General features: G+C 43.3%; 2 protein-coding genes across 2 annotated transcripts in view; both read left to right on the forward strand.

Annotated features, from left to right (window-relative positions):
* Positions 1–729: 729 nt before the first annotated feature.
* LOC125318977 (butyrophilin subfamily 2 member A1-like) lies at positions 730–2,699 on the forward strand. Its single transcript, XM_048289948.1, has 3 exons — positions 730–745; positions 889–915; positions 2,070–2,699. Exons 1-3 carry the CDS (start codon positions 730–732, stop codon positions 2,561–2,563), a joined length of 537 nt encoding a protein of 178 aa, XP_048145905.1. The 3' UTR covers positions 2,564–2,699.
* Positions 2,700–5,536: 2,837 nt separating this feature from the next.
* LOC125318952 (butyrophilin subfamily 3 member A2-like) overlaps positions 5,537–14,561 on the forward strand; it is a 9,527-nt gene continuing 502 nt past the window's right edge. Inside the window, exons 1-9 of the mRNA XM_048289920.1 lie at positions 5,537–5,788; positions 7,216–7,349; positions 7,595–7,951; positions 9,492–9,779; positions 10,253–10,351; positions 10,897–10,923; positions 11,866–11,892; positions 13,127–13,153; positions 14,522–14,546. Of these exons, the coding sequence (XP_048145877.1) occupies positions 7,277–7,349; positions 7,595–7,951; positions 9,492–9,779; positions 10,253–10,351; positions 10,897–10,923; positions 11,866–11,892; positions 13,127–13,153; positions 14,522–14,546 (923 nt within the window). The 5' untranslated portion in view covers positions 5,537–5,788; positions 7,216–7,276. The remainder of the gene's footprint in view (positions 5,789–7,215; positions 7,350–7,594; positions 7,952–9,491; positions 9,780–10,252; positions 10,352–10,896; positions 10,924–11,865; positions 11,893–13,126; positions 13,154–14,521; positions 14,547–14,561) is intronic.

The following is a 14,561-nucleotide window of genomic DNA, read 5'->3' on the forward strand; positions in this document are numbered from 1 at the left end:
ACGGAGAGAAAGCCAAGAAACGAGCGGGTAAATCCCATTTGCTTAAAATATTCCTTGGGAATGGGCAGGGTGCTCAGGGAAAACCATCCCCTGCTTAATCAGTTTAATTTTAATTAAAATTTTGATTAATTAGAGGGCCCAATCCCACCTCTCCAAGCTCTCTTCTCTCCCTTGGGGTTCCATGGAATTTCGGTTGGAAAAATACCCCGAAATCACGGAATCCACCCCCAAATCTCCTTCCACCCCCACATCCCTCAGCACGTCCCACCTGGAATTCCAAAACTCCCTTCCCTTTCCTCCCATTTTTGGGGAAAAAATCCATAATTCCTTAAATCCTGACATTTGACGGTGGAAATTTCCCACCTCCATTCCCAAAAGGAATAACCGCTCTAATTCCAACGCCTTCCTCGCTGATATTTTCATTTTTCCGTGGAGTTTTCCCATCACTCATTCCCTGCTTTTCCTTTCCAGCAAAAATCCAATTCAAGAAACGCTTCGGTAAGAAAAAACAATTTCCATAAATTTGCATTTTGCCCCAAGTTTATTAAAAATAAGATCGGAATCCACGTTATCCCTGGATTTAGAGCTAATTAATCCAGGGAAATACCCGCCCATGGAGAGGAATTTCCTCTTACTCCCCACTTGGGGGTTGTTCTGATGGGAAAAACTGGGGAAAAAAGTGGGAAAATCCAACAAAATTAATGGGAATATCTTTTCCTTTCAGGTCAGATGAAAGCTGAGCTGGGTAAGTGCTGAAACCCACGGGAATATGCAAATTCCTGGGATTTGGGGGTGATGAAATCAGAATTTTGGGGGGCCAAAATACTTCCGGTCCAGGAAGTATCGAATTCCCCTATAAAAACCGGAATTCCGTTCTTCTTCTCGTAGATTTCTGGGAAGCCCGGAGCCACGCGGGTGAGCTGGAAAGGCGGGAATGTGCCGTGGATAACAGGGATCGAGACTGGGATGTGGGATAAGGGGTTGCTGGAAGGTGTCCAAGTCTGGGGTGGGACTGGGACACGATTCCAGGTGGGATGGATGGAAGGAAAAAGAGGGAATTGTGTCCGGAGGAAGGATCCAGCTGGGAGAGCTCTGGGAGACCCCTCTGGGATCCCTTCCAACCTCACCCACTCTGGGATTCTGGGGTTTGGAGATTCAGGGATTCGGGAATTCGGGGATTCAGGGATTCGGGAATTCGGGGATTCAAGGGTTCAGGAATTCGGGGATTCAGGGGTTCGGGAATTCAGGGATTCAGGAATTCGGGGATTCAGGGGTTCGGGAATTCGGGGATTCAGGGATTCGGGAATTGGGGGATTCAGGGATTCGGGAATTTGGGAATTCAGGGATTCGGGAATTTCAGGATTCAGGGATTCAGGAATTCGGGGATTCAGGGGTTTGGGAATTCGGGGATTCAGGGGTTCTGTGGCCCCTCAGTCCCTCAGTGGCTGCATCCTTGTTCAGTGGAATGTCAAAATTCCTTAGTGAACCACACCAAGACCTCACCCAGTCTGGGATTCTGGAATTCTGGGATTGAGGGATTTGGGGGTTCAGGGATTCTGGGATTCGGGAATTCTGGGATTGAGGGATTTGGGGGTTCAGGGATTCTGGGATTCGGGAGTTCTGAGCCCCCCTCAGATTGTCAGTCGCTGCATCCCGGGTTCTCGGGAATGTTCAAATTCCTGGCTGAACACAGCAGGACCTCACCCCCTCTGGGATCCGGGGATTCCGAAGTTCTGGGATTTGGGCATTTGGGGGTTCTGGGACTCAGGGATTCAGGGATTTTGGGATTTGGGGATTCCAGGATTCTATGGCCATCTTCTGTTCCAGTGAATGTTCAAATTCCCTGTTGAACCATCCCAGGACCTCACCCACTGTGGGATTTAAACATTCTGGGATTTAGGAATTTGGGATTCTGAGATTCTGGGATTTGGGGATTCAGGGATTCAGTGGCCCCTCGGTTCCTCAGTGGCCGCATCCCCTGCACTCCCGGGAATGTCCCAATCCCTCGCGGAAGCCGCCGGGAGCTCCCGGGGCCGCTCCGCTCATGGGATCCTTCCCGTTCCCCGCAGTTCCCGTGGCGCTGGATCCCGAGGCGCGGCCCCTGGATCTCGGGGATGCGCAGGATCCGCTCCAGGTGCCGGTGCTGGTGGCGAGGGACGCGCTGGGAGCCGGGAAGCGCTACTGGGAAGTGGAGCTGGGCCGGGAGCGGGACTGGGCGCTGGGAGTGCTGCGGGACGGACCGAGCCTTGCCGGGCCGCATTCCCGGGATTCCCGGCATTCCCGGCGTTGCTGGGCTCTGCGCGCATCCCAGGGACAGCTTTTCTCCAGCGGCAGCGGCAGCCGCCTGCTCAGGGAGCAGAGCCGGGGTCTCTCCGCGCTCGGGGTGTTCCTGGACTCGGAGGAAGAGCGGCTGGAATTTTATGACGTGGAGCAGAAGGATCTGGTGGCGGTGATGTCGCTGGGGGCCGGGGAGGATCCCTCGGGAAAGTTCTTCCCGTTTGTATCCCAAGGGGAAGAGGGGACGCTCCGGATCCGCCCGGTGCCGATGCCGGTGCCGCTTTAAATCCGGAGGAGATGAGGGAAGGGCTCCGTGGGATGGAGGGAAGAGGCAAATGCTGGATGTCAGGGATGGAAAATTGAATCTGGGGAAAGTCGTCATGGTGGAAGGTAAAACAAAGGTGAGAAAGGCAAAATAAAAGGGAGGGAATGGAAAAATTTAGGGAGAAAAGGAGGAAAAGGCAAAAAAAAAAGGGGGGGAAGAGGAAAACAAGAAAAAAAAAGGAGGGAACATGAAAAACAAGAGGTGGGAAAACAGGGAAAAGGGCAGAAGAAAAAAGGGGGACGGGGGAAGGAAAAAAACTAAGGTGGGAAAAGAGGGGAAAGGTAAAAAGGTGGGAAAGGCAAAACAAAAAGGAAAAAGGGGGAAAGCAGAAAAGAAGGAAAATGGGAAAAGGTAAAAAAAAAGGGGGGGATAAGTAAAAAGGAAGGAAAGAGGTGGAAAAAGGGGGCAAGTCTTAAAAAGGGGAGGAAAGGTAAAAAAGGGTACAGGGAGGAAAAGGTAAAGAAAAGAAGGAAAGAGGGGAAAACGTTGAGAAAATGCAGGAAAAGTTAAAAAAAGGCTGATGGGGAAATGTGGAGAAAACGGGGAAAAGGTAAAGAAAGGTGGGAAAGGGGGGAAGGAAAAAAGGTGGGAAAGGTGAAAGCAAGGGGGAAAGGGGAGAAAGGAAAACAAGAGTGGAAAGGAAATGGGGAAGGGAACGGGTTGTGGAATGAAAGGGAAAAGGTGGTGGAGCCAAAGTTCTGTGGCGAGAGTTGGGAGCTGAGAGGAGCAGAGGCTGGAATGGCTTGGAATGCCAGGAATTGTGAAATAAAGGGGAGAAGAAAGCGGGACCATCTGGGAGAAGGTGGCGCTGAGTCCAAGGCTGGGCCCGGTGATCCCAGTTTCCCAACTTGAGTGGTTCTGGGATTCCGTGCAATGCTGAGTGTCCGTGACGCCGGGATGCAGACAACACCCCCATGTCCAGTAGTTGCCACTCCAAGGAGAGATGATCCATCGTTCCCGGCGCAGTTCAAGCAGGAATTCCGGCCCCTCCTCGCAGCTCCCGGATTGCCGCGTTTCTCTGGACATTCCAGCCCCGTTTTATGGGTGTGCTCTGTTCTCCGAGCCCCTGGAACTGCAATATCCCTTTCCAAGCGCAGGCTAATCCCGAGGGTTCTGTTGGATTGCTCCCAACCTGGAATTTGATCCCTTTTTCCTCCCTAGAGAAGACTCCAAACTGGTCCTAAAAGGCCCCAGAAGTGCTTCACTTCGGGCTCCTTCTGTTTCCCTCACCAGCCACAGCTGCTTTAGAGCCCCGATCCACGGAAATGAGGGAATTCAGGTGTCAGGGGGCAAAAACAGGCCATGGAAAATGGAGGAAAAGCATGGAAACGTTACACGGAATATTTGTAATAAATCGGCTGTAAAATGATCCCAAATCTGCTCTTTCTTCCCATTTTATTCCCTTTTTTCACCCCTGCCTTGGATCAATTTTGGCCTTTCAGTCTCTGAAGGATTCGTTGGGAAAAATATTTGGAGCTGTCTGTGGCAAAACGGCCAAATTCCAGTTGGGAATTGCATCGGGATTTTAGTTTAATTGCTGCCTTAAGGTAATGAATGAAACAATCTTGTTCTGGCTAAATGTGACCTATAATTGGGATTTGGGACGTTTGTTAATGGAATCAGTCATGGAAACATTGATTGTTATTTCCACGGAGTTGATTTTGTCTTTCACTTTTTAGATTAATTTTTAGCCCTTTTTGGAGAGGTTTTATCTTTATTTGAAGGAGCACAAAAGAGAAATTAATCAAAAGCGGGATGGAAACAGGTCTGGAGCTTTGGGCTTTGGGTCCCAGCTGTGTTTGATCCCAGCTGGGATCACAGTAAATTCCCAAATTTTACATCCAGGTATGGCCTCCGACAGTTTTGGACACAGAAATTGAATTGAACAGGAATCGAGCCCCATTTGGACGTTAATCAGTCCTGAAGGGTGAGAGTCTCCTAAATCCAATCATTTTCCATCTCCCTGCCAGTTCTGACTCCTCCCCTCTCCCTAATCCAGAAATAAAACTGGTGCAGGAATAACCAAACCTGGAAAATCTTGGAACTTTAAAGCTCTAAATTCCACAGATTTTTCCATATCCGTGGATTCCCCCCTGGGCTCTGTGTTGTGTATTCCCGATTTTAGCTGCGAGTCCTCCTGCTGGGACCATCCACCCCCAAGTTGGGATTCTCCAGCTCCCATTCCCGCTGTTTTCTGATTTCTGGGAAAACCAGGTTGGAAAAGGAGCTGCTGTGTTGGAAATGAGGCAACTTTTAAGAAGTTGAGGTCACTCCAGTGCTGGGTTTGCTCCCCTTTGCCAAGGACGGGTGGAAACCGAGGTTCCTCCTTCAAAGACTCCGTTCACCGAGGGTTTGGGGTTCGCTGGGTGAGGCCTGATGGGCTCCAGCCAGCAAAGAGAAGATTCCCAGACTCCGAGAGTTCCGCGTGGACAGGTCGGGAGCGGCCAGGAGATCCAGAGGAGATGAATGGACATGAACGGACGTCAGCCCCCGGTGCCACTGGAGATCCCCGGGCTGGGAAAAGACCGATAAGAAACCAGAGAAGGAAATCAGCCTTGAAGGCGAAGGGATCAATAACCAATAGGAGATGGAATACCGAGAATTGTGCCATTCAGAACCAGAGAAGGAGAATTTCTTTGAGTGTTTTTAATGGATAAATCTGGGAAAAGTCTGGGCGAGATCCAGGTGTGAGGGAACGATTTCCGCGGCACGTCCTGGCAGGATAAAGCAACGCCCGAATCTCAAACGCTGCAAAGATGCTGCTGGGGAGGTTCTGGTTTTCCTGCAGCTTTGGGGACGGATTTGGAGTGTTTTCCTGCTGCCCTTTGGATGGAGATGTTGTCGGCAAACAGAGCCTTTGGAATGTCCGGCTCCGGCCGTCGGGATTGGCTGGAACGCTGCACCTGAGGACAAAAAAGTCTTTTGTGGTCAAAGTCCCTTTTCAAAACTCACAGGATCGAATGCGGGAACTTGTGGAGTCTGTCCCCTCACAGATGTGGAAAAGATCCGTGTCCAGGGAATACAGAAATTCCACAATTCCATGATCCACGTGGAATTTAACATGGATATTCGGGATCTGGCTGTTCAGGAAAGCCTGGCTGGAAGAGAAATGTCCACGCTGAGGGGTTTTTTGGAGAACACTGAGCTGGTGGTTTGTTCCTGATGTCCCCCCGGGAACGATTCCAGGTTGGAATTTCTTTTTGCCTCGGTGGGAATTCCTGTTATCTGTGGGTGGTTTTAAGGGAAGTTGTTAAAGATCATTTCATTTTAATTTCTTTGCTGCCTTAATTGAATGAATCAAACAATCTGCTCATGCCTAAAACAAACCTATACTGGGATTTGGGACCTTTTTTAACAGAATGAGCCATGGAAATGTTGGTTGTGATTTCCATGGAATTTATTTTTATTTTCCCTTTTTAAAATTAATTTTTAGCCATTTTTTGTTTTGTTTTGTTTTTTGTTTGTTTGTTTGTTTGTTTTTGAGAGGTTTTATTTGAAGGAGCATAAAACAGAAATGAATCAAAAACCAGAGAGAAATGGCTCTGGAGCTTTGGATCCTTTCTATTCTTCCTTTGTTCATCCGAATTCTTGGAAAAGGGAATTTGCACTGGGGTTAATCATTCAACACAAACATCAGGGTGGGAGGTCTGGCATCCCACAATCCCAATCCCTACTTTCATTTTTGGCTCTCTGCTGCCCCATGCTTGGCCTTTAGAAGATTCCATGCTCTGCTTTCCTCAGGAATGTGGAGCTGGACATAGATTGGCCCCCATAGGGATGGGAGCGGGAGTGGGAAAAGCTCCTGCAGGACAACCAAGGCTCCAGCCTGGGGGAGAGGGGTTGGAAATCTGGGAAAGGTCCCTTCCAACTCGGGGTATTCCATGATTTTATCACCCGGGTTGCATTTGCCAATCCCATGCCAGGAGGAACTCAGGGAATCAAAGCGGGATGTCCAAGGAGCTCTGTCCTGCCCAGGGAAGAGACTGGGACAGGAGGTGGGAAGAGGGGCTGGGAAGCTGGGAAAGGCCCTGGATGAGCCCAGGTGTGTCCAGGTGGGACCCGGCTGGGATTGGGAATGGCAGCAGGAGCAGGATAGGGATTGTCCCGCTGTGCCCCACCTGGAATTCTGGGCTCCGTTCTGGGATCTCCAGGTCCAGCATGGACCCGGAGGGGCTCGAGCCTATCCAGAGCTGGGAGCAGAGCTGGGGATTCTTCGGCTTCAGGGAATTCTGAGGATCCGTTCCGGAGGTTCCGGCTTCTTCCTCCACCTGGCACCAGAACTTTCCATGAGGCCAACAGGAGTCAGGGAATCCACGTGCGGAGTTTCAGGGCACAGTGGATGTTTGGGAGCAGGATTGGGAAGTGAAGGAGCTTTTTAAGGAATTCTGGCTCCGTTTCTCCCCTGCCCGAGGTTATCCACATCTGCCTGGGCTTGGATTTAGTCTGGGAATCACAACTCAACTGCCGGAATTTCGTTACAAACAGCTGCTCCTGCCCTTTTCCTGATTTCCCTCAAAGAGGCTGAAACACCTCAGAGGATTTCCCCATAAATGCAGAGAAACCAACGGCTCTGGTTCGATTCCCTCTTCCCGTTGTGTGTCTGTGCTTGGCAGGAGCCTGGTGAGATTTTCCCTGGATATTTGGGTTATTGATGTCTTCCCGAGCTGCAGAACGATGGGATCCAGATTCCAGCCAGCAGTGACTCTTCCCATCCTTGTTTTCCTGCAGATCATTCCCGGGGTCACAGGTAATCCCTGGTTCTGTCCCAATCCCAATTTTATTTAGGAAGGGAATTCATTCCTAGCCTAAATCTGTTTGTTCTCCCAGCTCGTTTTCCTGGCATTCCCACATCCCAGTTTCCCACAGGAAGCGCTGATGGGAACTTTGATAAGCACCAACTCCCAAGGCCGTTCAAGGTCCCTTCCAACCCAAACCATTCCAGGGCTGGATGATCCCAGCATGGGCAATTTTCCCATCTCTCTCTCCTCGCAGGCCAGTACAGCATAATTCCTCCTGACAGCCCTGTCCTTGGAGTCGTCGGGGATGGAGCCGTCCTGCCCTGCCAGTTACAAGGCAGAATAATCCCAGAGAAACTTTCCATCCAGTGGATCTTCTCTGGGAGCTCCACAGAAAGTGCAGTGGCCACTTTTGATGGGAAAACCCCTCAGAATCCATTTCTGGAGTTCGAGGGCTATCGGAGCAGGACGGAGTTTTTCCCATCGGAATTCCACCGGGGAAATCTGTCCCTTCTCCTGAAGAACGTCCGTCCCTCAGACCAAGGGGAATACACCTGCAGCGTCTTCCTAGAGAACTGGTACGACCAGGTCGTGGTGGAACTGGATGTGGCAGGTGGGTGTCAGGGAAGGAATTCCTGCATTTTCCCATGAAGTCAGAGGCATCCCCGGGAATTTCCCCGGGATATTTGGGTTATTGATTTCTTACCAAGCTGTGGAACAATGCGGGTCCCCATTCCGACTGTTCCCATCCTTGTTTTCCTAGAGGTGATTTGTTGAGTCTCAGGTAAATCTGGGGTCTGTCCCGGCCACAATTTGGCTCAGGAAGTTCAGTTTTGGATTCCAGGATTCAGGAAAGACAGGGATCGACTGGAGAGGGTGTGCAAGGATGAGGAGGGGTCTGGATGAGGAGAGACTGGGGGAGCTGGGCCTGGTAATCTGGAGAAGGGAAGGTTGGGTGGGGATTGCATCAATCCATATAGATATCCCATCAATCCATACAGATATCCCATCAATCCATAGAAATATCAATCCATACAGATATCCCATCAATCCATATGAATATCCCATCAATCCATACGGATATCCCATCGATCCATAGAAATATCTCATCAATCCATACAGATATCTCATGGATCCGTACAAATATCCCATCAATCTGTATAAATATCCCACTAATCCATACAGGTATCCAATCAATCCATAAAAATATCTTATCAGTCCATACAAATATCTCCGAGGGGAAGAATTTCTGTCCAGGAAGGGAAAGAGCTGGAAAATTCTGCCCCATTTTCCGCCCAGTATCCCAATTGTCACCTGCTCGCGGTGTCATCCCACTTTATTGCAGCAACAAATTTCCCATCAGGGCGATCCTACCTGAGCTAAATTCCATCTTTTTTGTGGAGAGAACAAAGTCATTCCAAAGGTGTCTTTGGATTGATGGGAAAGTTACACAAATGGAACAGGAAATGGTGTCAAAATCCCTGATTTTAATGGTTTTACCCCTGTTGGCAGCTGAGCCCCTCCCGGCCCCTCACTCCCCTTCCCTTGGGGGAGCAGGGAGGAATTCCAAGGAAGATTCCTGAGTTGGGATAAGAACAGTTTAATAACTGAAATCAACCCAAATCAAAACAGGAAAAACTGGGAGGAAAAAGAAAACGACACAAAGAGAAAGAAAGAAAAGCCATGAAAAACAATGGATGGTTGGCATCATTCCCAAATCTGAGGCAGCTCCTCAGAGAAATTAACTCCATCCCAGCGGGAACCAGGATGGAGAGGAAGAGCCATTTCCCAGCAATTTAATGGGAATTAGAATTAGAAATCTGATTAATCTGCAAATTATCATGGAGAAATCCATGGAGACTTCCTGCCATGAGCCAGAGAATCCCGGGATGGGTTGGGTGGGAAGGACCTTCAATCTCATCCTGTTCCATCCCCTTCCATGCGCAGAGGCACTTCCCACCATTCCAGGATGTTCCAAGCCCTGTCCAAGCTGGCCTTGGACACTTCCAGAGATGGGGCAACCACAGCTCCTCTGGGAATTCCATTCCAGCCCCTCTCCACCCTCCCAGTAAAGAATTTCTTCCCAATATCCCGTTTGCTCAGGGAATTCCTTGTGTGCCCTTTGTTGGAGCTGGATTTTTCCCGTTGTGCAGCTCAGGGTGCCGAGCCCTCGGTTTTCCTGGATGGACACGCTGGGAACGGCATCAGCCTCTCCTGCAGATCCCAGGGATGGTTCCCGGCGCCCTCCGTGGTTTGGCTGGACAGCCAAGGCCAGACGCGGCCGGAGGAAGTGACCACTCGGAGCACTGCAGGCCCTTCCTCCGGCATCTTTGATGTCGTGAGTTCCATGAGCCTGGAGCTGGGATCGGACCGGGAAGTGTCCTGCAGGGTGGTCAACGAGGTGCTCAACGCCACGCGGGAATCCCGAGTCCGGATTGCAGGTGAGTGACCCCTGAGGGATCAGCCGGGATCGGGCGGTGGCTGCTGTCCCTTGTGTCTCCATTGACCACGGAACGATCCTGGGCCTCGGGATCAGCCGGGATCGGGTGGTGGCTGCTGTCCATTGCCCTTGGAGAGATCCCAGAGCCCCAATCCAAGGCCGGTGACCTGTGGGAAGATGAATAATGTGGGAACAAATTCCTTGTTGTGTCCCGGTGCATCCGAGATCCATTTTAGCTTGGAGAGGGAAGGATTGGGACATTCCAGTGGGAGAACACAGACCCTGCAGTGGCCTGGACACGAGGAGGGAGGGAGGGATTGGGACATTCCCATGGACATTCCCAGGACCCTACAATGACCTGGACACGAGGAGGGAGGGAGGGATTGGGACATTCCCATGGACATTCCCAGGACCCTGCAGTGACCTGGAGATCCCTGTTTTCCCTCATCTCACAATTCCTTTTCTGTTCTCCAGATTCCTTCTTCCCTTCCACATCCCCCTGGATGATCTCTTCCCTCATCATTTTATGTGTGGATTTGGGAATTCTCGGGGCCGCGGTTTATAAAATGAAACGTGAGTATTCCCACTTCTAATTCACCACAAGCCCAAATCCAAATGAAATCCTTAAATTAAAAATAAATTAATTTAAAATAAATGTCACTTAATTCTATTTATTTATATTTATATATTTCTTTTATTTTAATGTTTTAAATTTGATTTGATTTTTAATTATGTAATTTAATTTTTTCCTATTTTAAATATTTTATTTCACTTCTAATTATTAATTTTAACAATAGTTATTATGTTTTTATTATCTTTATAAGTTTTATTATTATTTATTATTGTAAAAAGTATTATTATTATTTATGACCTTAAAAGAAACATTTCCACATCAGATTCAGAAATGTGGGATTGAGAGGGAGACGGAAAAACTTAATGGGTGGAGAATTAAATTCAGGATTCAGGACACCGGGATGATGGGATATTTACAGAATATTAATGATGTTCCTGGGATTGTGGATTTTGAATACATTTTTCATTATAAAATGAGAGAATTTGGAATCATATTTGAAAGATGGGTTTTGTTAAAAAATAATGGGGATTGTTTGTTTTTCCAGGCAGTTTAATGGAAACCGGGAAAGCAGGTGAGGAGGGAAAAACGCCATAAAACCCCTAAATAGAAACAGAAATGAGATATTTAATATGAGACAATAAATATGAAAGAGAGAGAAAAACTGTATTATACATATAGTAAATATATTGCAATGTATTTCTATTATTTTAACTATAGACTTATGATATATAAATGTAGATATTAATTATTTCATAATACAATTATAAGACATTATTATAATCTATTATATTAAATAATACCATTATAATATGCTGTTATTATGGTTATTATTATATTATTATATTATAAAAATTATATATATTATGCTTTTAATATATATTATATTGTAATATAACAATTATATATATTATAGATATTATTTTATATATAATTATAATAATATATAATATAGAATAAGTTTCTATATAGTATATATAATATACTATATATTATATTATTATAATTATAGTATCTATTATATATAAATTTGTTTCAAAACTAATACAATTATTTTATACAATGTGCAAATATAGAGCAAATAATATTATTAAAAGCATGTCTGGATTTATATATATTTATTGTAGAAGTCTATTTTATATGAAATGGAAATTTATAAAATGAAACAGAAATAGATAATGTATCGTATATAAAATATATAAAAATAATGTATAAAAATGGAGTGTGTATAAAATATAATTTACAGAATACATCGAGATAAACTGTATAGAAATATTTTATTCATATTTCACTAATAAATGTATAATACACAATATGAAATAGACCATAATAGAACTTCCAACACACAAATCGATTATATAAATATCTATTGCCTGAGATATGAATATAAATTATATAAAATAGAAACCCACGTCAAAGATGAAAATAAATAAAAGATTCAAAAATGTGAAATCAGTAGGAATACAGAAATGTTTGCCGTGATCAATAATTTACTCCTGGATCTCTCTGATTGCAGAGCGCTCGAGGAAGGAGGCGGGGACAGGTGAAGATTCCCGGGAATCAGAGACGATTCATCCCAGGGGTTCTGGCTGCTGGGATGGGAATCCCAGCGGGGTTTGGGCGCCGTTGGTCGCAGCTTTGATTTGCTGAGCCCTCAACGGCGCCCGAATTCGGGCAGATCTCGCAGGGCCATTCATTGCAGCCACCCTAAAGATAATGGACATCAAATAATTGAATAAAATATTAAAAGTGTTGGGACGCTCCAAGGGACGGGATGGCGGAATAGTAAAAATGATAAATTAATAGAATTAACAACGGCGTTATGATTGCAACACATCGTAGTTAAAATAACATATTAACATATTTCTAGATGATGTTCAATATATAATATATAACGAATGCTATCGATGATGCATTAATATGTATGTTAATATATAATTAATTACTAGATCGTGTATTTATTATATATTAATTACTTCATATAATTAATCTAGAATAGAACACCATAGAATAGACTATAATACAGTGTATTATAATATAATTCTGTATTAATTAATATAAAATAAGAGCTGCAATTATATAAAATATAAATGTACACAACTGTATTCTATAATATGTTATATAACATACAATTACCTTACAAAATTATTAAATATTGCATAAGTAAAATATTGAACAACAATATGTTAATTATTAATATTTTATTATGTTTCAACCTTCCCATGATTCCCCGACCCATTTCCTGCTAAATTTCACCCCAAATTTTTGGCTCTTCAGCCTCAATTCCCCATGGAATTGTGGGAGCAGCACCGAGGCACTGCTGGGAGCTCAATGATTTCAACTGGAATTTATTCCCTCTTTAATTCATTCGTTTATTTCCTCCTTAATGAATTATTTGAAATTTATTTCCACGCTAATTTATGGAAGTCTGTAAATGACACAAGTCTGGGGCTCTTCCTGAGGGGCCTGAGGGATATTCCAAAATCCAGCTGCTGAGAACGGGATTTTTGGAAAGTGGATTTGGGAGGTGGAGAATTAATTTACTTTAATTTAATTAATCTCTGTGTAATTCCTTTTCATTTAACTTATCTTTACTTACTAACTTTAATTAATCCTTATGCATGAATTTTCATTTCATTTTGATTTACTGATTTTTATTTATTTTTTAAAGTATTATTGAAGTTTATTGAAAAAAGAGGGACTAAAAAGTGGTCAAAACCGCGTCATAATTAAAGTTTTTAACAGAAATTTATCAATTAATGTCTCAATTATTTCAGAAAAAGACCGTTTGAAGGCACAGCTGGGTAAGAACAATTCTCCTGCTCCTTTCATTCTTCCCGGGTGCTGTTTTATCCCAAAAAGAGATGCGGATCATTATATGAGGATAAAATCAAATGGATTTCTTTCCAATGGATTTCTTTTCTAATCGTTTGATTTTCCAGTTGATTCATTTCCTATTTTCCAGTAAAACTCCTTGTCAGAGCTTTAATAATTGAGGACAAAGAAATACTTTAAATCCCCATCATTTTTTCACCTAAATTAAATTAAATTAAATTAATTTTGCTCTTAAATGAAATATAATTAGTTTTACTCCTACATTTTACTGAATTAGATTTAATTATTTTGTATTCTAAACTTTGGGCCTAAATTAAATTTGTTCAATTATTTATTTAATTATTTATTTAATTTTTTAATTTCACTCCTGAATTTTCGATAAATAGTAATACATTATATATAACTGTATATTTATATATATTACATATTATTGTGCGTATTTTAATAATATTGTCGGTATTATATATATTATAATACATGTATTATATATATTTTAGAGACATAATATATTAATATATCACAATATAAATTCTAAAAATAGAATTTTTATATTTCTATTATATAGCTATCATACATTATGCATATTACACAATTCTTAAAATGTTCATATTAAAAATGTTATATAATCTGAAAATAAATTATAAGAAATAAAATATAAATATATTTTATGTGTATTATCTATATAATATATATAAAAATAATGATATACAGTATATAAAATCATTATACTATATAATATAACAATATAATATAATATAATACAATAATTATATTAATCTATTATACTGCATTATATTGTTATATTACATTAAATGTGTGATATAATATATATTATAATATAATGCATTATCATTTTATATATCATTATATTATATACGATATACAATAATATATTATATATATTACCTTATACGTAATATGTAAAATAGATATGTATTATATATCATAGTAGTGAGGTGTTATATACCCCATACATTATATTTACTGTACTGCATATAAATGATATAGTTGCATAATCTATATAATAGAATGTTGTTATTATATAATACTCTATTTTTTATTATTATATTTGGCTATATATTATTAGATCCCATCTATTATATGAGATATAATTATACAGAACCCCACAAATAAAAACCCGGATAATTTCATTGAAACCCACAAATATAAACCCCGCTTATTTTAATTAAACCCCACTAATTCTTTATGCTGAATTGGAATTCAAAAATTCAAATACCAACCCCTGGTGTGGCTGGATTTTCCATGGATTGGGGTTGTCTGACCTGGAAAACTCCCAGTGAAGAAGTGCCAATAACTGGAATTTCTCTCCTTTCCAGACCGACTCCGAGCCGAGCTGGGTAAGTGGGATAAAAATTC

This window comes from Corvus hawaiiensis, chromosome 33 (genome assembly GCF_020740725.1).
Source record: "Corvus hawaiiensis isolate bCorHaw1 chromosome 33, bCorHaw1.pri.cur, whole genome shotgun sequence".
NCBI classification, from domain to species: domain Eukaryota; kingdom Metazoa; phylum Chordata; class Aves; order Passeriformes; family Corvidae; genus Corvus; species Corvus hawaiiensis.

Excerpts from the sequence above, each read along its gene's own strand:
- LOC125318977 (XM_048289948.1), top strand. Across the intron at positions 916-2,069 it reads GGAAGCCCGGAGCCACGCGG|TTCCCGTGGCGCTGGATCCC; the intron begins GTGAGCTGGAAA and ends CGTTCCCCGCAG.